The sequence below is a fragment of the Salvelinus fontinalis genome, chromosome 7 (genome assembly GCF_029448725.1).
Source record: "Salvelinus fontinalis isolate EN_2023a chromosome 7, ASM2944872v1, whole genome shotgun sequence".
In the NCBI taxonomy this organism is placed as follows: Eukaryota; Metazoa; Chordata; class Actinopteri; order Salmoniformes; family Salmonidae; genus Salvelinus; species Salvelinus fontinalis.
Genome location: NC_074671.1, coordinates 37,634,110 through 37,662,036, shown reverse-complemented (window position 1 = coordinate 37,662,036; position 27,927 = coordinate 37,634,110). Strand labels below are relative to the sequence as shown.

At 42.5% G+C, this 27,927-nt stretch overlaps 1 protein-coding gene across 1 annotated transcript in view; it reads right to left on the bottom strand.

The window, feature by feature from the left end:
* Positions 1 to 3,973: 3,973 nt before the first annotated feature.
* Positions 3,974 to 27,927, bottom strand: part of LOC129859459 (cadherin-12-like) — a 218,906-nt gene continuing 194,952 nt past the window's right edge. The window contains exons 10-12 of the mRNA XM_055929272.1: positions 26,968 to 27,085; positions 25,331 to 25,582; positions 3,974 to 5,275 (exon numbers count right to left, since the gene is read on the bottom strand). Coding sequence (XP_055785247.1) covers positions 4,737 to 5,275; positions 25,331 to 25,582; positions 26,968 to 27,085 — 909 coding nt within the window. The 3' untranslated portion in view covers positions 3,974 to 4,736. The remainder of the gene's footprint in view (positions 5,276 to 25,330; positions 25,583 to 26,967; positions 27,086 to 27,927) is intronic.

Below are 27,927 nucleotides of genomic sequence, written 5' to 3'. Positions count from 1 at the left end.
TATGTCCAATTAGCTACTTTGGTTAGCGCGTTTGGTAAACAATTCCAAAGTCACAAAGCGCGTCCACTATAACATGGCGAAATGTCCAAAAGTTCCGTAACAGTCAGTAGAAACATGTCAAATGATGTACTGAATCAATCTTTAGAATGTTGTTAACTTCTTATGGCTGCAGCCCGACGTCGGTAAACTTATGACAACAGCCAGCTCAAGTGCAGGGCGCGAAATTCAAAAGATATTTTTTTTTAATATTTGACTTTCACACATTAACAAGTCCAATACAGCATATGAAAGGTACACATCTTGTGAATCCAGCCAACATGTCCGATTTTTTAAATGTTTTACAGGGAAGACACTATGTAAATCTATTAGCTAACCACGTTAGCAAAACACACCAGTTTTTTTACTCCACCAGTTTTTTACTCCATCAGTAGCTATCACAAATTTGACCAAATAAAGATATAAATAGCCACTAACCAAGAAACAACTTCATCAGATGACAGTCTGATAACATATTTATTGTATAGCATATGTTTTGTTAGAGAAATGTGCATATTTCAGGTATAAATCATAGTTTACATTGCAGCTACAATCAGAAATTGCACCGAAAGCAGCCATAATAATTACAGATACCAACGTCAAATACCTAATTACTCATCATAAAACATTTCTGAAAAATACATAGTGTACAGCAAATGAAAGACAGGCATCTTGTGATTCCAGCCAATATTTCCGATTTATTAAGTGTTTTACAGCGAAAACAAAATGTAGCGTTATATTAGCTTAGCACAATAGCCAGAAACACTTGGGCGCCGACGACTACAACAGATATATGAAATAGCATCATAAAATGTTTCTTACTTTTGCTGATTTTTCATCAGAATGTTGGACAAGGTGTCCGTTGTCCAGAACAGTCGTTGTTTGGATTTAGAACGGCAACTTTCCCTCTTCATTTAGCAAGCACACTAGCCTAGTGGCACGACGCTCTCCATGTCAACAAACGGAACACGGCAAAAAATTTCAATAATCTGATGAAACTATATTGAAAAAACATACTTTACGATGATATGGTGACATGTATCAAATAAAATCAAAGCCGGAGATAATAGTCGCCTATAACGGCAGCTAAACAAAAGGCAATCCCACTGTCCACCTCGCGCTCTTCAGAGTACCGAAAATGGGGGACACGTCATTCCAAGATGATGTGTTCCATCTCAGACCAAGATAATCACCTCATTTCTTCTCTCACATCCTCTTGACACCCAGGGGAAGGTGAATGACGTGCATGTATACTAATAGCTCTCGTGCCCATTTATAGGCAGGAAGAAGAACAGAGCATCGATTTCAGACTTTCCACTTCCTGGTCAGGAAATGTGCTGCAGAATGAGTTCTGTTTCACTCAGAGAAATAATTCAAACGGTTTTAGAAACTAGATAGTGTTTTCTATCCAATAGTAATAATAATACGCATATTGTACAAGCAAGAATTGAGTACGAGGCCGTTTGAAATGGGCAATTTTTATCTGGCTACTCAATACTGACCCTTGCAGCCGAAACAGGTTAACATACATCTTGAATAATGTTCTAACCGGAGAATTACATTGACTTCAGTTGACCGATGGAACGGAGCTCCCTCTCACGTGAACGTGCCAATTCAATGCGTGGGCACCTCATGGCAGTGATTACTCATTCCTGTCTCCTTTGGCCTCCCTTCACATTAGAGTCATCAGACAAAGTTATATTGACTCTTGACATCTAGTGGAAGCCGTAGGAAGTGAAAACTCATCCATATTTCGCTGTAATTTCAATGAGAGCTTGGTTGAAAATCTGCCACCCCCAGAAAAAATCCAAACAGAAAGTGGAACTTCTCAGGTTTTTGGCTGCCATATGAGTTTTGTTATACTCACAGACATACTTCAAACAGTTTTAGAAACTTCAGACTGTTTTATATCCAATAATAATAATAATATATATCCAATATTTCCAATACTAATAATAATATTTATATACTATGACATAGGAGCAGGCCGGTTACTCTGGGCACCTCTGTGCACCTTTCATCCAAGCTACTCAATACTGCCCCTTCAGCCATAAGAAGTTAAGGGCTTGTTAGTAAGCATTTCACTGTTGTTTTCGGCACATGTGACAAATATCATTTGATTTGATCTGTGTGATAGCTAGCTTCCCACGGTGCCCCTCGCTGTATATTAACCAAGCCCAATAGTTTCAATGTGTTAATTTATTGAGGAGAGGTTTTCTCTTCCACACTGAGATCTGCAGATTACTAAAGATAGAAGCGTCGTTCAAGAGAGCACTTAGGAACAATAGCTGTGGCAGCTTCATTTCCATATTCAGAAAAACTCTTGAATCATGCCCCTAGATGAGGTATAAACTACTGTAAAATAACCCGAGTTGATTAAAAACACCTGTTTGAAGTTGGTAAATAGCTCTGAACAGCAGTGTGAATGGGTATACAGTATGACTCATAAGAGGAAAGTAATGCATAGATTCTAGAAAATGGACATTATTGTCCTATATGCAAATGTGTATTGTGTTTTAAACATTTGGAGGTTTGATACACAGTGACAACACATCACTACTAGTCTCTCTTATTGTATGACTCCAAAATTGAGAAAATCCTTGACCAAAAATGTATAACCGTCATTAATTATGCACTGAACAGGAATGCTAGTTTTTTTTGCTGTCTTACAACTGGTAGGAGGGTATTACCACTGACAGATGGGGAAGCATGATTAATCACTCCAGAGAATGCATTTCGCCTGCTCCAGAGTCCAATGGCAGCAAGCTTTACACCACTCCAGCCGACGCTTGGCATTGCGCATGATGATCTTAGGCTGCTCTGGAATTGAAACCCATTTCATGAAGCTCTCGACAAACACTTCTTGGAACTCGGTAGTGAGTGCTGTAACTGAGGACAGATGATTTTTACACGCTTCAGCACTCGGCGGTCTCGTTCTGTGAGCTTGTGTGGCCTACCATTTCTCGGCTGAGCCGTTGTTGCTCCTATACGTTTCCACTTCACAGTAACAGCACTTACAGTTGACCGGGGCAGCTCTAGCAGAGCAGAAATTTGACAATGACTTGTTGGAAAGGTGGCATCCTATAACGGTGCCACATTGAAAGTCACTGAGCTCTTCAGTAAGGCCATTCTACTGGCAATGTTTGTCTATGGAGACTGCATGGCTGTGTGCTCGATTTTATACACCTGTCAGCAACGGGTGTAGCTGAAATAGCCAAATCCATCAATTTGAATTGGGTGCCCAAATACTTTTGTATATATTGTGTATCCTCCCATCACCAGTATTTGCTTTGTTTTCTCTTTATCAATTCAGTATCTGTCTGCTAGCTAGCTCTCTCTCTCTCATGTTTATGCAGGTTGGTGAGCCTCCACTACTGCTGTCTGTATTTGGTCTGTCTGCATCTGGTCAATGTCAGTAACAGGGTGACTCATTGCTGAAATGGCAGTGTTGTGATTTTCAGAAAGGCCACACTAGAGCACTGGGGTATACTGGTCCATTACAACAGCCACCGAGATCAAACAATACATTCATAATGGCAGAAGCCAACTATTCAAAATTGATACAGAGCGGGGGTGACTGTGTTTCATTAAACAAACACCCACAGTTACTACTCCATGCTCTGGCCTCTGGGCATCAGCCTGTTATTAATATGGAAGGCTCCAAGCTTATAATGCTGTCTGTTCCCATTTCCGTTCCATTATCAATGGAATGCTTCCCATTGTCAATATTGTCACCAAAATTCCTAGACAATAGATCAGCCCGCAGGCCCCGGACAGTATTACAGTAGACTGAGGCTATAGGGACCTTATTGAATCAAACCTGGTATTCTGTTTCTGGATAAGAATAATATTACATTTCCACACAACGCCAAGCCAGTTTGAGAATGTTCTTTTTCAAAACCAGAACAAAACATAAATCAATGAGTCATTGTTTTTATCAGTGGTGTTTATTTAGGAAAACAGTGTTTATTACATTGACTGAACTGCATGATCTTGGTTAGCCCTAAATACATTTTTACAAGTACAAGTCAATACACCTGACCCACCTAACTGAAACTTTCATTTTCGTTTGGGCCATGGAATAATTACAAAATCCTCAAGTGTCTCCCCCCCCAAAAAATATGTGTATGACTAAGAGATAAATAGATAAATACGTTAACGAAGGAACCCCCCCAAAAAACTCCATCACAATAAATAAATAATGATAAATAACATTCAAAATATCTTTGGCCAAACTTGGGCCACATAATTGTCCCATAACTTGTCCAACTGAGAGTAGTCTCAAACCCACATGCCTCTGTCTGCCAGTCAGCCTATGCTTGCGTGACCAGATTGAGAGAGATAGAGAGAGAGAGAATAAAAAAATAAGAAAACAATTATTGAGGCACTTATAAGGATATCAAAGAAGAAAATGCTTGCATTTTCTGTGTTTCTGTCTTTCTTCCCCCTAGCAGTGAGAAAACAAAGTAAAATAAATAAGACATAAAACAACATTCACTATAAAAGTAGTTGAAAGCCTGTCTTTTTCATCTAGCTATCTATCCTCCTTTTTATACATCTTTGTGATTGAGGATAGGAAAAACCCCAAAGAAAAAATTGACAAACAAATTCATTTGCTAAAATAGAAAACCCTTAAATAAAGGAAAAAAACTAAAATAATGGCATTTTATGTCCACTTTTGGATCCTACGAATAACATAATCAAAGTCTGTTTTCTGTTGTTGTCGTTGTGTCTGACCGAGTGTCCGACTGCTCTCCAAATAATCCTGCCAGAGTCTTAAATCGAGGACCCCATTCGTTGAGGTAATCATAGTCCTCATTGGTATCCACAACCAGAGACTCGATGGAGCTGAGCGACTCAGCTACAGAGCCCTCCCCTTCATAGGCGTAGGTAGCTAAAGAGTCATAGGGTGGGGCTGAGTTGTCCACATCGTTTTCTTGCAGTCGCTGATTGATGAAGTTGCAGATATCTGCACTGTCTTGGGAAACAGGCGGTTGGTTCCTGCCGGTTTTCGTCTCGGGTTTGACGTCACGTCGGAAAAGGTCCCGGTTCTCTTTCAGGAGTTTCTCTTTGATGACTTTGGGGTTGCAGAGGGTTCCCATGTCGAAAGCGTGGGTGTCCTCTTCGCCCCCACCCTCGTCGTCGTAGTGGATCACATTGTCACGGATGTCCTCCTTGGACGTCATCAGGGTCTCCTTCTTCTTCTGTCGTCTCAGACCCACGTAGAGGACCACAATCACTGGAGAGAGATCAAAGAGAGGTTAAAACAGTGGTTTATGAAAACTATGAATCAATCGGAATGGTATTGGTAGCCTATATGGTGTTGGTTATAATATTGCTAATACAGCATAGTTTGTGAAAAATAGGCTAAGATATAATATACAGTGCTACTTGCATGGGGAAATGTAATAGAATGCATTTGATCAATTACCGCACGGCAGCGGTACCGGAGCGCCATGTTGAGGTCCCCCAAGCCATAAGACTCCTGAACAGCTAATCAAATGGCTAACCAGACCCCTCTTTTACGCTGCTGCTACTCTCTGTTTATATTCTATGCATAGTCACTTTAACTCTACCTACATGTACATATTACTTCAGTTACCTCAACTAACCGGTGCCACCGCACATTGACTCTGTACCGGTGCCCCCTGTATATAGCCTCGCTTGTTATTTTACTGCTGCTGTTTAATTATTTGTTACTTTTATTTTCTATTTTCTATTTTTTTGATATCTGTTTTAAAGCATTTTTGGCTTGTATGTAAGCATTTCACTCTAAGGTCTCTAAGGTCTAATTCAATTTGATTTATGTTTTTTGTTGATGGCTTGAGACGGTATACATTTCCCTGGCATGCATGTTATGAGACGGGTCATGGTATTGTTTCCTGGCACAGCAATCAATTGACTTGCCAATGATGAAGTGACCAAATCTCCCACACATGTTGTTCCTTAGCAACATACTGTATGTTATGTACTGAGTACTGACCTGACAACAAACATTACATAGCCTACTGACAATATATCATAGTCAAGCAAAATACACTGATCTTTCCAGGGGGGTGTATGGGTATTCATAAGAAAGTACTTCCACAGTGGCAACTGGCAAGTCATTTCCCTTACCTTACAGATACCCTTTTAAATCGTCAAACCCAATGGAATCTCTGCCTGTAGCTGCCCATATCGAATTTACATCTCTCGCACACATTTTTTAAAGCAAATCGGAACAAAATATTATTCCAAAATTTGTTCCTCCTCCCTGTGGTAATTCACAATAAACATTTCCCATATGGGTCTTCAATTGGAGTATTCACAGGGGAAAGCAATACATGGTTCAACACACACATATATAACATATTCAATTGAAATGAAGAAAAGATAAGGGGGAAAAAAGCATGGGTACTGGAATAGACTGTCCTTCTCCTACTTTAATTTAACTCAAACAGTGCGTCAGCATCCCCCTGTGGTCAAGGTCTGTATTTCAAGCACTGTTATTATTATTTGGACATATCTTTCTAGGGTGGTAGCTGTGTGTGATCTATTTGTGATGGGGAGCTGTGCTGATGCGAGGCAGGGCTCATACGGCCAGTTCAACAGACAGTTTGATTTTCTCATTATTTCCACACAGGAAGGAACACCTGGGTTAGCTTGACAAAACCACCATAGAAAACAACTGTCTCTCCCCTCAAAAAATGTTTTTTCTTTAAGTTGTGTTACACACATTTTCTCAGAGAGCATGACTTGTTGGAATAACAGTTGTGCCAGCCAGAACCTAAGGGCTTGTTGACTCTGAGCTCTGATAACAGTTCTCACCATGTGGTCAACGCTTTCAACACTAACTCTTCCTTCACAGAGAGTGGGTGAAGAGGGCCTTCCTCTTACTAGCAAAGACTCATTCAACAGTTTGCTCAAATAATTTAATAATTTAATCTTTGTAGACCCGTAATTTACGATAAATTGACTTGGCAGGAGAAAAAGGAGACTTTAGGCCATGGTGTGGTCCAAGTAACACATTTATCCTCTACGGGATCGGCATCCCTATACCGTGACAGTTGGTGCTAATGTGAATAGAATGAAGTTGTAAGTAACATCCAACTTTCATAGACATGTCTTATATGTAGAAAGCTTAAATTCGTGTTAATCTAACAGCACTGGCCAATTGACAGTAGCTGTTACAGTGAAAAAATGTCATTCTAATGTTTAAAGAGTGCACAACAACAACTTTTATCACAGCACTTGGTTTGATACATTCACCTCTGAAGGTAAATAATCTACTTACATTCAGTAATATTGCTCTGATTTGTCATCCTGAGGGTCCCAGAGATAAAAATGTAGCATAGTTTTGTTTGATATATTCAAATGAAGGAACTGGGTTTTAAAGTTTGAACCCCTGCTGTTTCTGGCCCCACACCCATCCCTCCCGGCCATCTAGATGTGAGAAGGTTAGTGTATTTGCTGTCAGGAAGCAAATTTTCCATCATGTATGACCTTCCTGGTAGTGTGTAAACTTACAAAATTATATGGCGATAAAAAATGTATGTTCTTTGTACTTGAAAATGTATCAATTGACCATTTCGGCACATTTGGGCAGATTACCGTGTGCAGTATTGCAATGCTTCACTGGAACAGTCTGAAACTTTGCACATACACTGCTCCCATCTAGTGGTCTTAATCTAAATTGCAATATTATATTATGGCCTTTCTCTTTCATTTCAAATGATAAAACATAAATAATCAAAACACATGTTTTTTTGTTTGTATTATCTTTTACCAGATCTAATGTGTTATATTCTCCTATATTAATTTCACATTTTCATGAACTTCAAAGTGTTTCCTTTCAAATGTTATCAAGAATATGCATATCCTTGCTTCAGGTCCTGAGCTACAGGCAGTTCGATTTGGGTATGTCATTTTAGGCGAAAATGTAAAAAAAGGGTATGATCTGGTTTTAATACACAATCCTCCTGTGTACATACATTCACATTCCATATGCAATATGTGAGAGCAAGTTACATCTTGGATGCAAGGACATAGTATTAACTGATGTGGCAAGTAGCAATAGCAGTTAATTGCAAATTATTTTTTCTGAATCGCAAGATTATATAGACATTTTTAATTACGTATGCATGCATCATAACAAATAGTGGTTGATATGAAACTGATAGATAAACTTTCAGTTGAACAGTGAGACATCTAATATTTTGTCATGTTGTCTGGTACAGAGAGTGATGTTTAGCAGTTTGAGCCAGTTCAAGGTCTGTTTGCATATTTATAAGCTAACATATGGAATTGTTTTAAGATGGTCATACCAAGGATTATTTCGCTATTTGATTTAGTATTTTAAGACCTCTAAGGTTTCAAAAAAATAATGATTGGATGAAACATTGAATTTGCCATTACTGCTATTAGCCAATTTAATCCTGTTTGTAACCCTCGTCTTCCTCCTCTACTGAAGAGGAATAGTAGGAAGGATTGGAGGACCAATGTGCAGCGTGGTAAGTGTCCATATTTTAATAAAGAAAATAGAACACTGAACGAACGAAAACGAAACAGTCCTGTATGGTGAAAACACAGACACAGGAACAATCACCCACAACCCACAATAACAAACAGGCTACCTAAATATGGCTCCCAATCAGAGACAACGACTGACACCTGCCTCTGATTGAGAACCATGTTAGGCCAAACACATAGAAACAGAAACAGAAACTACGCCCTGACCATACTAAAACAAAGACGTAACAAAAGAACTAAGGTCAGAACGTGACAGTACCCCCCCCCCCCCCCCCAATGGTGCGGACTCCGGCCGCAAAACCTGAACCTATAGGGGAGGGTCTGGGTGGGCATCTGTCCGCGGTGGCGGCTCTGGCGCGGGACGTGGACCCCACTCCACCATAGTCTTAGTCCGCTTCAGTGACGTCTTTGGAGCAGCGACCCTCACCGCCGACCTTGGACTGGGGATCCTAATAAAGGGCACCACTGGACTGAGGGGCGCGTCTGGACTGAGGGGCAGGTCGGACTGAAGGGCGGCTCAGGCGCCTCCGGACTGAAGGGCGGCTCAGGCGCCTCCGGACAGACGGGCGGCTCAGGCGCCTCCGGACTGAAGGGCGGCTCAGGCGCCTCCGGACAGACGGGCGGCTCAGGCGGCTCAGGACAGACGGGCGGCTCAGGCGGCTCAGGACAGACGGGCGGCTCAGGCGGCTCAGGACAGACGGGCGGCTCAGGCGGCTCAGGACAGACGGGCAGCTCAGGCGGCTCAGGACAGATGGGCGGCTCAAGCGGCGCTGAACAGAAGGGAGACTCTGACAGCGCTGGACAGACGGGAGCACCTGGAGGAAGGAAACGGAGAGACAGCCTGGTGCGTGGGGCTGCCACCAGAGGTCTGGTACGTGGAGGAGGCACCGGATAGATCGGACCGTGGAGGCTCACTGGAAGTCTCGAGTACCGAGCCTACCTGGTTGAATGATCCCCGTAGCAAGGCCATTGCAGGGAGGTGGAATAGCCCGCACTGGGCTGTGCTGGCGAACCGGGGACACCATGCGTAGGGCTGGTGCCATGTACTCCAGCCCAAGGAGACGCACTGGAGACCAGATGCGCAGAGCCGGCTTCATGGCATCTGGCTCGATGTACACTCTAGCCCGGCCGATACGAGGCGCTGCTATGTACCGCACCGGGCTATGCCTGCGTACCGGGGACACCGTGCACCTCACAGCATATCACGGTGCCTGCCCTGTCCACCTCTCTCCACGGTAAGCACAGGGAGTTGGATCAGGTCTCCTACCTGACTTAGCCACACTCCCCGTGTGCACCCACCCCGATACATTTTTGGGGCTGCCTCTCGGGCTTCCAGCCGCGCTTTCGTGCTGCCTCCTCATACCACTGCCTCTCGGCTTTCGCTGCCTATAGCTCTGCCTTGGAGCAGCTATATTCTTCCGGCTGTACCCAGGGTCCCTTGCCATCCAAGATCTCCTCCCACATCCAGGAGTCCTGAACCCGCTGCTCCTGGGTACCACGCTGCTTGGTCCGGTTTTGGTGGGTGATTCTGTAACGCTCGTCTTCCTCCTCTTCTGAGGAGGAATAGTAGGAAGGATCGGAGGACCAATGCACAGCGTGGTAAGTGTCCATATTTTAATAAAGAACATAGAACACTTAACAAAAACAACAAAGTGAACGAACGAAAATGAAACAGTCCCGTATGGTGAAAACACAGACACAGGAACAATCACCCACAACAACAAACAAGCTACCTAAATATGGCACCCAATCAGAGACAACGACTGACACCTGCCTCTGATTGAGAAGCATATTAGGCCAAACACATAGAAGCAGAATAACATAGAAAAAGGAACATAGACTACCCACCCAACTCACGCCTTGACCATACTAAAACAAAGACATAACAAAAGAACTAAGTTCAGAACGTGACACTGTTGAATAACATATTTCTACATGGAACAACAGATAGTGCCCCCCAAAATCTAAAGGTAGTTTGTTCTGAAGTGTCTGACCTATTTCTGAGAGATATAAGAAAGATCAGGAAACATTTATTTTTATTTTTACTTTTACTGTATTTATCCCGTTATTTTAGGCACTAAACTATTTCCTTGTATACTTCCATTCATTTTTGTAAACTTGTACTGCGGACCTTCAGACGAGTCTTGTGGGGCTTTTGGGCGTCCTAGAGCAAAATGGGGAACAGCAACCTGTTCGTGAGAGTTGCGTCTTAGTTTGTGGTCGTAGTTTGTAGGCCAAACTGTTCGTTGGCTACAGACGTTACTGTGAGAAGACCGATATTCGGGGTTTTCTCACGGTCTGACAAACATCACTCTAGCTCTGCAACCTTTCACCGCAGATACGGAAGGGCAATATTGGCAGATGCGGTGGATTGAGCCCATGCAAAAAAATAGATATCTAATTTAAACTGATGGATTTTGATGGGAATTTTTCTATTATGTTAATTTGATTTCCGCTGGACCACAGAAATTGTAGGCTGTGGGTTACGCAGATTAAGTATCCTAGAAAGAATGGCACTGGAATGGATATCTGCCGTTTTACGGGCTCCTGAACAAATCTGCTGTTTTTTGCGCTGATCTGAACTTTTTGTGGTACTTGACTAGGGTAGGGGGCAGCATTCGGAATTTTGGATGAAAAGCGTGCCCAAATTAAACTGCCTGCTACTAAGGCCCAGAAGCTAGGATATGCATATAATTAGTAGATTTGGATAGAAAACACTCTGAAGTTTCCAAAACTGATATGGCAGGCAAAAACCTGAGGAAAATCCATCCAGGAAGTGGGAAATCTGAAGTTTGTAGTTTTTCAAGTGATTGCCTATAAAATATACTGTGTCTATGGGGTCAGATTGCACTTCCTAAGGCTTCCACTAGATGTCAACAGTATATAGAACGTTGTTTCAGGCTTCTACTGTGAAGGGGGAGCAAATACGAGCTGTTTGAACCAGTGGTCTGATTGAAAGCCTTTAGTTAAGTAGTGCGCGGCCATGAGCGCGAGCTCCGTTCCCTTTCATTTCTAAAGACAAAGGAATTGTCCGGTTGGAATATTATTTTAGATTTATGATAAACATCCTAAAGATTGATTCTATACATCGTTTGACATAATACTTGTATTTTCATAAAAATGTATTATGAGCATTTCTGTAAATTGCAGTGGCTCTCTGCAAAATCATTGGATGTTTTGGAACTACTGAACGTAACGCGCCAATGTAAAATCTGATTTTTGGATATAAATAAGAACTTTACCGAACAAAACATACATGTATTGTGTAACATTTAGTCCTATGAGTGTCATCTGATGAAGATCATCAAAGGTTAGTGATTCATTTGTATCTATATTTCTGCTTTTTGTGACTCCTCTCTTTGGTTGAAAAATGGCCGAATGCTTTCTGTGACTAGTTGCTGACCTAATATAATGATATGTTCCGCTTTCGCCGAAAAGAGATTTTGAAATCGGACACTGTGGTTGGATTAACGCACATTTTTTCTTTAAAATGGTGTAAAATACTTCTATGTTTGAGGAATTTTAATTATGGGATTTTTTTTGTTTTGATTTTGGTGCCCTGCAGTTTCACACTGCCAGGTCTTTGACCTCCTCCCTATAGTCTGTCTCATCATCGTTGGTGATCAGGCCTACCCCCTGTCGTGTCATCAGCAAACTTGATTATGGCAATGCAGTCGTGCGTGGCCACGCAGTCGTAGGTGAACAGGAAGTACAGGAGAGGACTAAGCATGCACCCCTGAGGGTGCACGCTGACCCTCAAGGCGGGTGGGTCTGGGTCTCAACCCCACCCTGTGCAACTGGGTCCTGGACTTCCTGACGGGACGCCCACAGGTGGTGAGGTTAGGTAACAATATCTCCACCCCGCTGATTCTCAACACTGGGGCCCCACAAGGGTGCGTTCTCAGCCCTCCTGTACTCCCTGTTCACCCACGACTGCGTGGCCATGCTCGTCTCATACTCAATCATCAAGTTTGCGGATGACACTAGTGGTAGGCTTGATTACCAACAACGACGAGACGGCCTACAGGGAGGAGGTGAGGGCCTTCGGAGTGTGGTCTCAGGAAAATAACCTCACACTCAATGTCAACAAAACAAAGGAGATGATCGTGGACTTCAGGAAAAAGCAGAGGGAGGAGCCCCCTATCCACATTGACGGGACAGTAGTGGAGAGGGTGGAAAGTTAAGTTCCTCGACGTACACATCACGGGCAAACTGAAATGGTCCACCCACACAGACAGCGTGGTGAAGAAGGCGCAGCAGTGCCTCTTCAACCTCAGGAGGCTGAAGAAATTCGGCTTGTCACCAAAAACACTCAAACTTTTGCAGATTCACAACCGAGAGCATCCTGTCGGGCAGTATCACTGCCTGGTCCAGCAACTGCTCTGCCCACAACCGTAAATCTCTCCAGAGGGTAGTGAAGTCTGCACAACGTATCACCGGGGGCAAACTACCTGCCCTCCAGGACACCTACACCACCTGATGTCACATGAAGGCCAAAAAGATCATCAAGGACAACAACCACCCGAGCCACTGCCTGTTCACCCCGCTATCATCCAGAAGGCGAGGTCAGTACAGGTGCATCAAAGCTAGGACCGAGAGACTGAAAAACAGCTTCTATCTCAAGGCCATCAGACTGTTAAACAGCCACTAGCATTGAGTGGCTGCTACCAACATACTGACTCAACTCTAGTCACTTTACATACCCTACGTTACTCATCTCATATGTATATACTGTACTCTATACCATCTACTGCATCTTGATGTAATACATGTATCACTAGCCACATTAAACCTGTTGGGGATGGGGGCGCTGTTTAGACTATTTATGCTAATTTGGCTAATTTTTGAAACGGCTTCCCACAAAATCCTTGATCGTACAATATGCATATTATTATTATTATTGGATAGAAAACAGTCTATAGTTTCTATAGGAGTTGAAATTTTGTCTCTAAGTGGAACAGAGCCCATTCTACAGCAATTTCCCTGACATGGATTCAGATTTCAGAAATGTTGGCCACTGTTCTGAAGTCAGTTAAAACGGCACTGATATTGCTATGACTATACGGACACTTCTTACGTCTTCCCCTGGATGCCTTTACGTGATGACGATTCCAATGGGGTCGATTGCGCGTTCACAGGCCCTATAAATCAAAAAACCCTGTAGCTAGCAAGTCTTTCCTTGCTGCGTAACGCACGTGCTGGACACCGACCCGCTCCTGTTCCAAGCGTTAGTTTAGCCTGTTATATTTCTCCGGTCATCTTTTCACTCGTTATAGGAGTTAAAAACATCATAAGGTAGTTAATTTAAAGCGTTTTATAGCAATTTATATCCGTTTAGTGCGATTTTGGGACATTTATTTCTTTAACGCTGTGAATAGGTGGGCACGCTTTCAGTTCATCCCGAACGCAGTTGGCATTTTCACATGGCAAGAGGACAGCTTTCCACCAAAAGACGATTCCTCCCAAGAAAGGATCCTTTGCCCAAGATACTGATGGAAGAACAGCTCAAGGTAGGACATTTTTATTATGATAAATCATGTTTCTGTCGAAAAATGTTAGTGGCTTAGGACGCCATGTTTTTTGACGTAGCTTCGCTTGGCGCAAACTGTATTGAAAAGTAAGGATAAATTAAAAAATGTAATAACGCAATTGTATTAAGAATTAAATTGTCTATCAATCCCTGTCCACCCTATATTTTTTAGTCACGTTTATGAGTATTTATGTATAAGAGTAGATCACTGTCTAAGTGGCGCAAGGACTTTTTCTTTACCAGCTTGTCTACATTTCACATTGTCTAACCATGATTTTGGTGGCTAAATATAAACATTTTCGATCAAACTGTATATGCATGTTGTAATGTGATGTTACAGGAGTGTCATCGGAAGAATTCTGAGAAGGTTAGTGAAAAAATTAATATCTTTTGGCGATGTTGACTTTTATCGCTCACTTTGGCTAGAATCAATGCTGGGCTGCTAATTGCTATGTGCTAAGCTAATATAACGATTTATTGTGTTTTCGCTGTAAGACACTTAGAAAATCTGAAATATTGTCTGTATTCACAGGATCTGTGTCTTTCGATTCGTGTATGCTGTGTATTTTTACGAAATGTTTGATGATTAGTAAGTAGGTAAACACGTTGCTCTAAGTAGTTTTTCTATTCCATTTGTGACGGTGGGTGCAATTGTAACCTATGCCATCTACCTGAAATATGCACTTTTTTCTAACAAAACATATCCCATACCATAAATATGTTATCAGACTGTCATCTGATGAGTTTTTTTCTTGGTTAGGGGCTATAAATATCTTAGTTTAGTCGAATTGGTGATGGCTACTGGTGTTGGTGGACAAATAAAAGATGGTGGATTATGCTAATGTGTTTTTAGGTAATAGATGTACATCTTTACATATTGTGTCTTCCCTGTAAAACATTTTAAAAAATCGGACAAGTTGACTGGATTCACAAGATCTGTGTCTTTCATTAGCTGTATTGGACTTTAATGTGTGAAAGTTAAATATTTAAAAAAAATATTTTTTTTGAATTTCGCGGCACTGGTTTTTCAGTGGGGGGGGGGGGGGTGTGCCGCTAGCGCCACGCTGATCCTAGACAGGTTAAACAATGCCACTTTATATAATGTTTACATACCCTACATTACTCATCTCATATGTATATACTGTACTCTATACCATCTACTCTATCTTGCCTATGCTGTTCGGCCAACACTCATTTATATATTTTTATGTACATGTTCTTATTCATTCCTTTACACTTGTGTGTACAAGGTAGTTGTTCTGAAATTGGTAGGTTAGATCACTTGTTAGATATTACTGCATGGTCGGAACTAGAAGCACAAGCATTTTGCTACACTCGCATTAACATCTGCTAACCATGTGTATGTGACAAATAACATTTGATTTGATTTGGCTGACCAAGCGGATACAGGAGTGCCATCACCCAAACAGCTGGAAAGACAGATGAAGGTTGCACTGGATTAGGAATCCCAGTCGTCAAGTATGTGTGGGCAATGCTCCCATACACTACACTATGCATGTGCAGGCTTCTTTTCACTGACCACCCGCTTGACTGAACTGCCTAATGGCATACATGAGTGGCTCATGACTCTTCGCATTCCGCTGATGAACAACTCCTCAGCCACAATCATCAGTGATGGAGGCGGTGAGTGTAATTTTAAAACATTTTGACCACTCTGTATTGGTCACGGGCACTGCAAAATAATGACACATTTTTACAGCCGTTCATGACACACACACCCTGGAAACAAGCTGTTAAGAATGCAGATGAGCTTCTCTTTAAGTGGGATGAGTTTAAGACAATACTCTAAAGACAAGTTTTAGGGTTAAGTTAAAGCTTAAATCAGTCCGTGTCCAAGGAGTAATGAGACAATGGGATTGGGTGATGTTTTATGAGGTCGATCCAATCCGGGGGGGGGGTGGGGGGGGGCTCAGGCTCAGCTCCCTCATTCCTATCCATCAAGGCTCATACCTCAGCACTCCATTAATATTTACTCTGTAATTAAATCCTAGCCCCGTGAATAAGACACAGGAAGTGACACTTCATTCTGCTCCCAATTGTCACGTCGACAAGTCTGTGAGGTCTGTGAGGATATTCTCACAGTACATTGTTAAATGGATCACAATGGTTTGGAGAGCAGATCAAATCAAATTGTTTGGTCACTTACTGTACACATATTTCGCAGATGTTATTGCGGGTGTAGCAAAATGCTTGTTTTCCTAGCTCCAACAGTGCTAACAATTCACAACTATACACATACATCTAAAAGTAAAAGAATGGAGTTAAGAAATATATAAATATTAGATTGAGCAATGTCGGAGTGGCATTGACTAAAATGCAGTAGATTAGAATACAGTATATACATATGAGATGAGTAAAGCATTATGTAAACAGTATTTAAATATTATTAAAGGTACTAGTGTTCCAGTATTAAAGTGGCCAGTGTCCAAGTCTATGTATATAGGGCAGCCGCCTCTAAGGTGCAAGGTTGTGTAACCGGGTGGAAGCCGTCTAGTGAAGGCTATTTGACAGTCTGATGGCCTTGAGATAGAAGCTGTTTTTCAGTCTTTCGGTTCCAGCTTTGATGCACCTGTACTAACCTCGCCTTTTTATTTCACCTTTATTTAACCAGGTAGGCTAGTTGAGAACAAGTTCTCATTTGCAACTGCGACCTGGCCAAGATAAAGCATAGCAACTCAACACATACAACAACACAGAGTTACACATGGAATAAACAAAACATACAGTCAATAATACAGTAGAAAATAAGTCTATATACAATATGAGAAACTGAGGTGAGATAAGGGAGGTAAAGGCAAAAAAAAGGCCATGGTGGCGAAGTAAATACAATACCAAGTAAAACACTGGAATGGTAGATTTGCAGTGAAAGAATGTGCAAAGTAGAAATGGAAATAATGGGGTGCAAAGGAGCAAAATAAATAAATACAGTAGGTGAAGAGGTAGTTGTTTGGGCTAAATTATAGATGGGCTATGTGCAGGTGCAGTAATCTGTGAGTTGCTCAAAGCTAGTGAGGGAGATAAGTGTTTCCAGCTTCAGAGATGTTTGCAGTTCGTTCCAGTCATTGGCAGCAGAGAACTGGAAGGAAAGACGACCAAAGGAGGAATTGGCTTTGGGGGTGAGATAAACCTGCTGGAGCGCGTGGTACGAGTGGGTGCTGCTATGGTGACCAGTGAGCTGAGATAAGGCGGGGCTTTACCTAGCAGAGACTTGTAGATAACCTGTAGCCAGTGGGCGACGAGTATGAAGCGAGGGCCAACCAACGAGAGCGTACAGGTCGCAATGGTGGGTAGTGTATGGGGCTTTAGGGACAAAACGGATGGCACTGTGATAGACTGCATCCAGTTTGTTGAGTAGAGTGTTGGAGGCTATTTTATAGATGACATCACCGAAGTCGAGGATCGGTAGAATGGTCAGTTTTACGAGGGTATGTTTGGCAGCATGAGTGAAGGATGCTTTGTTGCGATATAAAAAGCCAATTCTAGATTTAATTTTGGATTGGAGAAGTTTAATCTGAGTTTGGAAGGAGAGTTTACAGTCTAACCAGACACCTAGGTATTTGTAGTTGTCCACCTATTCTAAGTCAGAGCCGTCCAGAGTAGTGATGCTGGACGGGCGAGCAGGTGCGCACAGTGATCGGTTGAAGAGCATGCATTTAGTTTTACTTGCGTTTAAGAGCAATTGGAAGCCATGGAAGGAGAGTTGTATGGCATTGAAGCTCGTCTGGAGGTTAGTTAACACAGTGTTCAAAGAGAGGCCAGAAGTATACAGAATGGTGTCGTCTGCGTAGAGGTGTATCAGAGAATCACCAGCAGCAAGAGCAACATCATTGATGTATACAGAGAAGAGAGTCGGCCCGAGGATTGAACCCTGTGGCACCCCCATAGAAACTGCCAGAGGTCCAGACAACAGGCCCTCCGATTTGACACACTGAACTCTATCAGAGAAGTAGTTGGTAAACCAGGCAAGGCAATCATTTGAGAAACCAAGGCTGTCGAGTCTGCCATGCCTTCTGGATGATAGTGGGGTGAACAGGCCGTGGTTTGGGTGGTTGATGTCCATGATGATCTTTTTGGCCTTCCTGTGACATTGGGTGCTGTAGATGTCCTGGAAGGCAGGTAGTTTGCCCCCAGTGATGTGTTGGGCAGACCACACCCCCCTCTGGAGAGCCCTGCGGGTGATGGCAGTTGTCATACCAGGAGGTGATACAGCCCAACAGGATGCTCTCAATTGTGCATCTGTAAAAGTGTGTGTGGGTTTAAGGGGATAATTCAAATTTATTCAGCCTCCTGAGGTTGAAGAGGCGCTATTGCGCCTTCTTCACCGCACGGTCTGTGTGGGTGGACCATTTCAGATCGTCAGTGATGTGTATGCCGAGGAACTTTAAGCTTTCCACCTTCTCCAATGCTGTCCCATCGATGTGGATGGGGGTGTGCTCCCTCTGCTGTTTCCTGAAGTCCACGATCAGCTCCTTTGTTTTGTTGACATTGAGTGAGAAGTTATTTTCCTGACACCACTCTCCCAGGGCCCTCACATCCTCGCTGTAGGCTGTCTCGTCACTGTTGTGTCGTCTGCAAACGTGATGATTGAGTTGGAGGCGTGCTTGACCACCCAGTCATAGGTGAACAGGGAATAAAAGAGGGGGATGAGCATGCACCCTTGTGGGGCCCCTCTGTTGAGGATCAGAGAAGTCCAGGACCCATTTGCACAGAGCGGGGTTCCGATCCAGGGCCCCGAGCTTAATGATGAGCTTGGAGTGTACTATGGTGTTGAACGCTAAGCTATAGTCAATGAACAGCATTCATACATAGGTATTCCTTTTGTCCAGATGGGATAGGACGGTGTGCAGTGCGATGGCGATTGCATCGTCTGTGGATCTATTGGCGCGGTAAGCAATTTGAAGTGGGTCTAGGGTGATAGGTAAGTTAGAGGTGATATAATCCTTATCTAGCCTCTTAAAGCACTTCATGATGACAGAAGTGAGTACTATGGGCGATAGTCATTTAGTTCAGTTACCTTTGCTTTTTTTGGGTACAGGAAAAATGGTGATGTCCGTAAACACTCCAGCCAGCTGGTCTGAGCGTGCTCTGAGGACGCTGCTCGGGATGCTGTCTGAGCCGGCAGCCTTGTGAAGGTTAACGCCCATAAATATCTTACTCACATTGGCCAAGGAGAAGGTGAGCCCACAGTCCTTGGTAGCAGGCCAAGTCGGTGGCACTGTCTTATCCTCAAAGCTGGCGAAGAAGGTGTTTAGCTTATCCGGAAGCTAGACGTCGGTATCCGCGACGTACCTGGTTTTCCTTTTGTAGTCCTTGATTGTCTGTAGACCCTGCCACATACGTCTCATGTCTGAGTCGTTTAACCTTTTGCCAATAGGTGGCGCAATTAGCATTTTTTATTTCTGGGTGTCGCCAAATTAAACTGCCTCGTGCTCAATTCTTGATCGTACAATATGCATATTATTAATTCTATTGGATAGAAAACACCCTCTAGTTTCTATAGCCGTTGGAATTTTGTCTGTGGGTGACCCAGAACTCTTTCTACAGCGAAATCCATGACAGGTACTGCGATGGTCTGAGAGCGAAGCTCTGATTTCAGATCAGTTTTAAAAGTCTGTGTTTTTCCTATGGAACGACATGAACTGCACCCGCCTTCCCCTGGATGTCAGTAACCAATGAGAAGTGGAATGGGCTTGCTGCGTAGCTCTCAGAGGTTATAAAAGGCCAAGGAGCGAGAGGAGTCTTCCTTTCGACGCTGAACATTGCGCGAAGTGGACCTCAGGATGCCATTTTCAAACTCTCAATTTTAAACGTTAGATGTATCCATCTGTAATTTAATTAGACATAGGTGTTAGAAGCATCATAACGAAGCTATTTTAAACCGAGTTATATCAGATTATGCGAGTATATTGCTATTTTTCGGAATTTCCTCAGTATTGCGCCTTGAGGATTTGTACACGTTGGGGCAAAATAGCTATGGTTAGCTGCTGTTAGCTAATATATCAGAAGTTGAATGCAACGTTTTACAACCAAGCAACGATTCTTTTGGGCAAAGAACCACCATGGCAAGATTCTGATGGAAGCTCGTCGAAAAGTAAGAACTATTTATGATGTTATTCCGTTTTTATGTGGAAAAATGTAAACTCAATAATGGTGAATAGTCACGCCGTTATTGCGGCACTAGTCTGGCTGTAACGCACACTGTATGTCTAGTAACGTTAATTTTAAAAATCTAACTCTTCGGTTGCATTAATAACTAATGCATCTTTCATTTCATGTCCAACCTCTATTTTTTTAGTCATGTTTATGAATAGTTTTCGATAAAAATAGTTGTATTTTCAAAATGGCGCCGGGCAGATTGCTTGAGTAGTTGAACACTATTTCCATTGTGTAAGCACGATTTGTGCCGCTAAATATGCACATTTTCGATCAAACTCTATATGGATTGTGTAATATGATGCTACAGGAGTGTCATCTGAAGAATTCTGAGAAGGTTAGTGAAAAAATTAATATATTTTGGCGATGATTACGTTATCGCTCTCTTTGGCTTGAATCAATGGTCGGGTAACGTTTGCATATGTGGTATGCTAATATAACGATTTATTGTGTTTTCGCCGTAAAACACTTAGAAAATCTGAAATGTCTGAATTCACAAGATCTGTGTTTTTCCATTGCTATGTGCTGTGTATTTTCAAGAAATGTTTTATGATGAGTAAATTGGTAATACACGTTGCTGTCTGTAGTAATTCTAGGAGCTTTGGTGAGATTTGTGATGCTGGCTGCAATGGCAAACTATGATTTATACCTGAAATATGCAAATTTTTCTAACAAAACCTATCCTATACCATAAATATGTTATCAGACTGTCATCTGATGAGGTTTTTTCTTGGTTAGTGGCTATCAATATCTTAGTTTAGCCGAATTGGTGATAGCTACTGATGTTGAGAGAAAATGGTGGACAAGAAAAATGGTGATTTTTGCTAACGTGTTTAGCTAATAGATTTACATATTGTGTCTTCCCTGTAAAACATTTTAAAAATCTGAAATGGTGGCTTTATTCACAGGATCTGTATCTTTCATTAGGTGTCTTGGACTTGTGATTTAATGATATTTAGATGCTACTATTTAATTGTGACGCTATGCTAGCGATGCTAATCAGTGTGGGGGGGTGGGGGGTGATCCCGGATCCGGGTTTCTGAGGCAGTAAAAGTTAATTGAGACTCCACTTTGTCTATGTACTGACGTTTTACCTGTTTGATTGCCAAACGGAGGGAATAACTACACTGTTTGTATTCGGCCAAATTCCCAGTAACCTTGCCATGGTTAAATGTGGTGGTTAGCGCTTTCAGTTTTGCGAGAATGCTGACATTTATCCATGGTTTCTGGTTAGGGTAGGTTTTAATAGCCATAGTGGGTACAACACCTCCTATACACTTCCTGATAAACTCAGTCACCGTATCCGTGTATTCGTCGATGTAATTCTCAGAGGCTACCAAGAACATCTCCCAGTCCGCGTGATCAAAACAATCTTGAAGCATGGGTTCCAATTGATCAGACCAGCATTGAAAATCTTAGTACGGGTACTTCCAGTTTGAGTTTCTGCCTGTAGGAAGGGAGGAGCAAAATGGAATCATAATCAGATTTGCCGAAGGTAGGGCGCGGAAGGGCCTTGAAGGCATTTAGAAAAGTTGAGTAGCAGTGGTCCAATGTTTTTCCAGTGCGAGCACTACGGTCAATGTGTTGGTAAATCTTTGGTCGCGTTTTCCTCAAATTTGCTTTGTTAAAATCCCCAGCTAAAATCAATGCGGCCACAGGATAGGTACTTTCCTGTTTGCATAAAGTTCAGTCAAATCAAAGTATATTTGTCACGTGCGCAGAAAACATTGAAATGCTTACTTACAGGCTCTAACCAATAGTGCGAAAAAAGGTGTATGTGTAGGTAAGTAAAGAAATAAAACAAAAGTAAAAAGACATTTGAAAATAAGAGTAGCAAGGCTATATACAGACACCGGGTTAGTCAGGCTTATTGAGGTAGTATGTACATGAATGTATAGTTAAAGTGACTATGCATATATCATAAACAGAGAGTAGCAGCAGCAGCGTAAAAGAGGGTTTGGGGAGGCACAATGCAAATAGTCCGGGTAACCATTTGGTAACTTGTTCAGGAGTCTTATGGCTTGGGGGTAAAACTGTTGAGAAGCCTTTTTGTTCTAGACTTGGCCCTCCGGTACCGCTTGCCATGCGGTAGTAGAGAGAACAGTCTATGACTGGGGTGGCTGGGGTCATTGACAATTTTTAGGGCCTTCCTCTGACACCGCCTGGTTTAGAGGTCCTGGATGGCAGGCAGCTTTGCCCCAGTGATGTACTGGGCTGTAAGCACTACCCTCTGAAATGCCCTGCGGTCGAAGGCCGAGCGATTGACGTACCAGGCAGTGATGCAACCGGTCAGGATGCTCTCAATGTTGCAGCTGTAGAACCTTTTGAGGATCTCAGGACCCCTGCTAAATCTTTTTAGTTTCCTGAGGGGGAATAGGCTTTGCCGTGCCCTCTTCACGACTGTCTTGGTGTGCTTTGGACCATTCTAGTTTGTTGTTGATGTGGACACCAAGGAACTTGAAGCTCTCAACCTGTTCCTCTACAGCCCCGTCGATGAGAATGGGGGTGTGCTCGGTGCTCCTTTTCCTGTAGTCCACAATCATCTCCTTTGTCTTGGTTACGTTGAGGGATAGGTTGTTATTCTGGCACCACCTGGCCAGGTCTCTGCCCTCCTCCCTATAGGCTGTCTCGTCGTTGTAGGTGATCAGGCCTACCACTGTTGTGTCGTCTGCAAACTTAATCATGGTGTTGGAGTTGTGCCTGGCCATGCAGTCGTGGATGAACAGGGAGTACAGGAGGGAACTGAGCACGCACCACTGGGGAGCTCCAGTGTTGCACATTTATCATGTTGATAGAGATTTGGTAGAACTGATTTTAGTTTCCCTGCATTAAAGTCTCCGGCCACTAGGAGCGCCGCCTCTGGGTGAGTGGTTTCCTGTTTGCTTATATCCTTATACAGGTCTTAGTGCCAGCATCTGTTTGTGGTGGTAAATAAACAGCCACGAAAAGTATAGCTGAGAACTCTCTAGGCAAGTAGGGTGGCCTGCAATTTATCACAATATACTCTACTTCAGGTGAGCAAAATCTAGAGACTTCCTTAGATTTTGTGCACCAGCTGTTGTTTACAAATATGCACAGACTCCCCACCCTCGTCTTACCGGAGTGTGCTGTTCTATCCTGCCGGTGCAGCGTATATCCCGCTAGCTGAATATCCATGTCGTCATTCAGCCACGATTCCGTGAAGTTTTTGATGTCAGGTTGGTAGGATATTTGTGATCGTACCTCGTCTAATTTATTGTCCAATAATTGCACGTTGGCGAGTAATGTTGACGGTAACGGCAGCTCTCCTACTCGCCTTCTGCGAGTCCTGACGAGGCATCCTTCTCTTCGTCCTCTGTACCTGCGTCGCTTCCTCTTGCGAATAACTGGGATGTCGGCCCTGCCGGGTGTTTGGAGAATATCAAGTGAGTCTTGCTTGTTGTGAGTCTTGCTTGTTCCGAGGTGAGTGATCGCTGTCCTGATATCCAGAAGCTCTTTTCTGCCATAAGATACGGTTGCAGAAACATTATGTACAAAATAAGTTAAAAATAACGCAAAAAAACACATAATAGCACAATTGGTTGGGCGCCCGTAAAACTGCTTCCATTTCTTCCGGCCCCATTATCAGATTTAGTTATTGTGTAGTTCTTTGAGGGCCGTTGTGGTTTTGGCTTGAGGGGGAAAATAACCGGCTGTGACTATAAGAATTCTCTTAGGAGGCATTTGATTGTGAGGTATTTTAGGTCGGGTGAACAAAAGAACTTGAGTTTCTGCATGTTATCACAGTCACACCATGGATAGGTAATCATGAAACATACACCCCCGTCTTTCTTCTTCTCTGAGAGTTCTTTATTCCTATCTGTGCAAAATACTAAGAACCCAGCTGGCTGTATGGATGAGGACAGTATATCCCGAGAGAGCCATGTTTCTGTAAAACAGTGTATGTTACAATCGTTGATGTCTCTCTGGAAGGAGATCCTTGCCCTGAGCTTGTCTATTTTATTATCCAGAGACTGAACGTTAGCGAGTAATATACTTGGAAGTGATGGATGGTGTGCATGCCTCCTGACAAAACGTCTACTCTGAATTCCTCTTCTCCGCTGGCAGTGCTTTGGAGTAGCCACTGGATTAATTAAATTGCCCTGGGGGGTGCGAGCAAAGATTCCAATTCGTTTTCCTGGTCGTAATGCTGGTGAGTTACCGTTGCTCTGATATCCCCCCCAAAAATCCGTCTGTATGTAATAACACAAAAGAAAATCTAGGCTAATCATGTAAGAAATAACGCAGAAAAAAAAAATACTGCAAAGTTGATTAGGAGCTAGAAGTTGAGCTGTCATATCTGTATGTGAACATCTGTGAACTAAATAGCCAGTGTGAGCTAATCTACCGGGCAGTGGCATCAGTTTCCCTGAAAGCTAAATTATTTTTGTCACCGGCCAAGCCAACCAATACTATAGTTTTAGTAAGGCAAGCGGTTATGATTCGTCAGCTTGTAGGGGTAAGGGTTGCATTACAGTTAGGGTTAGGGCTAGCCTTCATAAGTGATGTTAATGTGGGTTTCTCTCCTGGGTTGTATGTACAGGGACATTCACCGTTCTGTTACACAGTCATTACTGTACATGATTCATCTAGTAGAATTCCTTAAGGCAAAACACATGAATTTCACATGTGAACTTAATGTGATAACATGACAACATGTAATAACATGAAACTACACGTGACATGTTAGCAAATTTGAAGTGCTCCAAAAACATATGATTTCACATGTGAAATTTCATGTTGAAGAATGTGTTTTTTTGTTTTAGAGATAACGATGCACAGAAAAAGGGCTATCAGAGCCCCTGTACTATGCCCCACCAGGAGAAATTACACAGTCATAATTTAGTAGACCCTACCACAAGAGTAAATTACTCAATACTCACCCAGTAGAATGACAATACACTGACTATTGTGGTGGTTAGTCTAGTGGTTACGACAATGCTTTGTGGGTATGTTAGTGTTTTTGTGAACGTTGGTTCATGCTCTGGGTGGGCCTTACAAGGATAAACAGCATAAGACAGTCAATTCTGACTAGGAGGAGTGAATGAGGCATAAATGACTCACCTAGTAGAATGATAATGCACAGGAGGATGGCTATCAGAGCCCCTGTACTCAGCCCCACCGGGAGGAAGATGGCCTCTGCGCTGCAGGTGAGGAGTGATCCGTCTGACTCGCAGCCACACACACGGATGGTCAGGATGCCTGTGCTGCTTTGGACGGGGTAGCCGTTGTCCTGGATTACAACGGGCAGGAAGTAGATCTTCTGGGAACGCCGTCGAAAACCGCTCTGCAGAGTCACTATCCCGGCTGTGTTATCTGGGACAGAAATAAACAAAACACCCCATTGTTTAACTATGGATGAACAGTAATATAGTCTTATTAAGGATATGGTACAAAGAAACAGCTATTGTTAATAGTCTTATTTGGGATACACTAACCTATACAATGAGACAATGAACCTGTGTTTTCTTGTGCCTGTTGGAAATTACATCAGAAATGATGTAAGTTGGTTGTTTTACTGCCCCGTGTCATAAACAAGGCTGACCTGAGAAAACATTTAAACTGCCGACGGGACAACATGGCAGCCTTACCCCCTACAACTGAGTGCTCTGGGAAACTGTTTGGTTTTCATTCAGCTAACATTGCCTGCAAAGAAGAGTAAGGGAAGCATTTACTCAGAAAGTAAGGTGGTGTTGGGGCTGGTGCTGCAGCAGGTGTGAAGTTGGTCAGAGGAATAGACCTGGACAGTGTTTCGCAGGAACGAGGCGATGTGTCAGCTTGGACCAGCCCCAGACCTGTCCACTGTGTCTAGACTGTCTGACCCCTGTCAGGATTGGTTTGTTCGTCTGACAAAGCATGGGACTTTTTCCTGACAGGGGTTCAAGGTGTCAAAAAATACTTTCAATTTTATCCACAGACTATGGGCTCTGGTCAAAAGTAGTGCACTATAAAGGGAAAAGGGTGCCATTTGGAATGCCATCTGTATTTTTTCTCTTTTCTCCTGCTTTGCTAGACTTCGCCAGTGGTGATTTGAATGCCTTGTCCCTGCATATCAGATCTCACCCCTGAATCTGGAGATTGTGTCTCTTGGCAATGTGATGGCAGGGCAAAAAGCTGTGAGACGCTGTGTCCAAAAAGTAGAACTGGATCAGAGGTTCTAGCCAGGTCTCTCTTCAAGGTTGAGAAATGCATTCGTTTTCACAGCTTCATACTGCAATAGGTCACACTCGACTTTACCCTCCTTTGCATGTTAGTCTTCCAAGGCTGTGTTTCACAATATCCCCATTGGAAAGAGACACATTACCTTTCTGAGAATATACTATATGACAACATCAATTCTATAGAATTGACACAAGAGTAAACATTCTTCTACATTTATAATAATCACAAATCAATTATATTGCACAGTTGACTCCCAATGATGGTAATGGCCATGGTTCCTGCACAAAATGTCTAGAAATATATATTATTTTGCTTGGATATGTAAGATAACACTGTATATCAGGTCCTCACAAAAACACAAGGTACTCACAACAACACAAGTCTAAAGGTTAAAGCCTGTGACCTTCTTGCAGGTGTTATGATGGATGCACTGTATCACCTAGAGATATGTTAGATGCTGTCATCATACTTCTTCATTATCAGGACTACTTTTTCTTCCTCCCTGGCATAGTGTCAGAAACCTGGTCAAGATAACTCACTTCCAAAGTCGCGGATAGTGAAGTTCTTGTTGTTGATATCCTTCTCTGACGGTTTGAAGGAGAACTTATGACCATTTTGAGGCAGATCCTGGTCCTTTGCACTGAAGGTTTGAATTACCTGAGAGAGAAACATTTTTTACATTAAACTGGCACACTGCCCCCCCCCCTCCCCCTTATTTTCTCAATCTACATGTGGATAATGTGAGTATTTTTTTCCTGGTTGGCTAGGCCAAATATGACTGAAAACAAAGCCGCTAATTAAAGGTTGACTCACAGGTGCGCTTTAAGAATATACTTATGAATATTTTTTACTAATGATGATGATGATTCATTGAAACATTCCGACAAATATTTAGGTAAATAGTTACCAACACATCAAATAATCTGTTAGCGATTGTCCTAGTTTCTGTGTATAAGAAACAGGTTTTAATTGACCTTAAATGTTCCTGAGGGAGAAATAGTAATGATTTGTTCCCGGCTGTTGTAAAAAAAATGCATTTGGAATTTTAATATACAGAGGTAGTTTTATATTTTTCTAGATATTTTAGCATTGTTTATACACAATACACTCACACTGTTGGGACATTAGGTTATCCTTTAAGTTCTGTGACTCATAAAGTTACATTAAGGAGTTTTTTTCTACATATTTCTTTGACTGGCAACAATATAAAAAATCTGCCCCTTGCAGCCTTTTCTCAGAGTGAATATACTATATTCCCCTGACCACTCCCATGAACACACAATGAATCATAGACTCACTATGCCCCATTCAACAGAAACAATTGAAATCGAATTCTGTTTTTATTTATCTAAATCTTTGCAACAATAAAGCCTTGTTTTATTATCACTCTGTAATGGCCAAAACCTGGACACAAAGCGATCTATACATACGTGTGACCTGAACAGGGACATATCCGTAAGAGAAAATTAATTAAACATTGTTTCTAAATGCACATATTC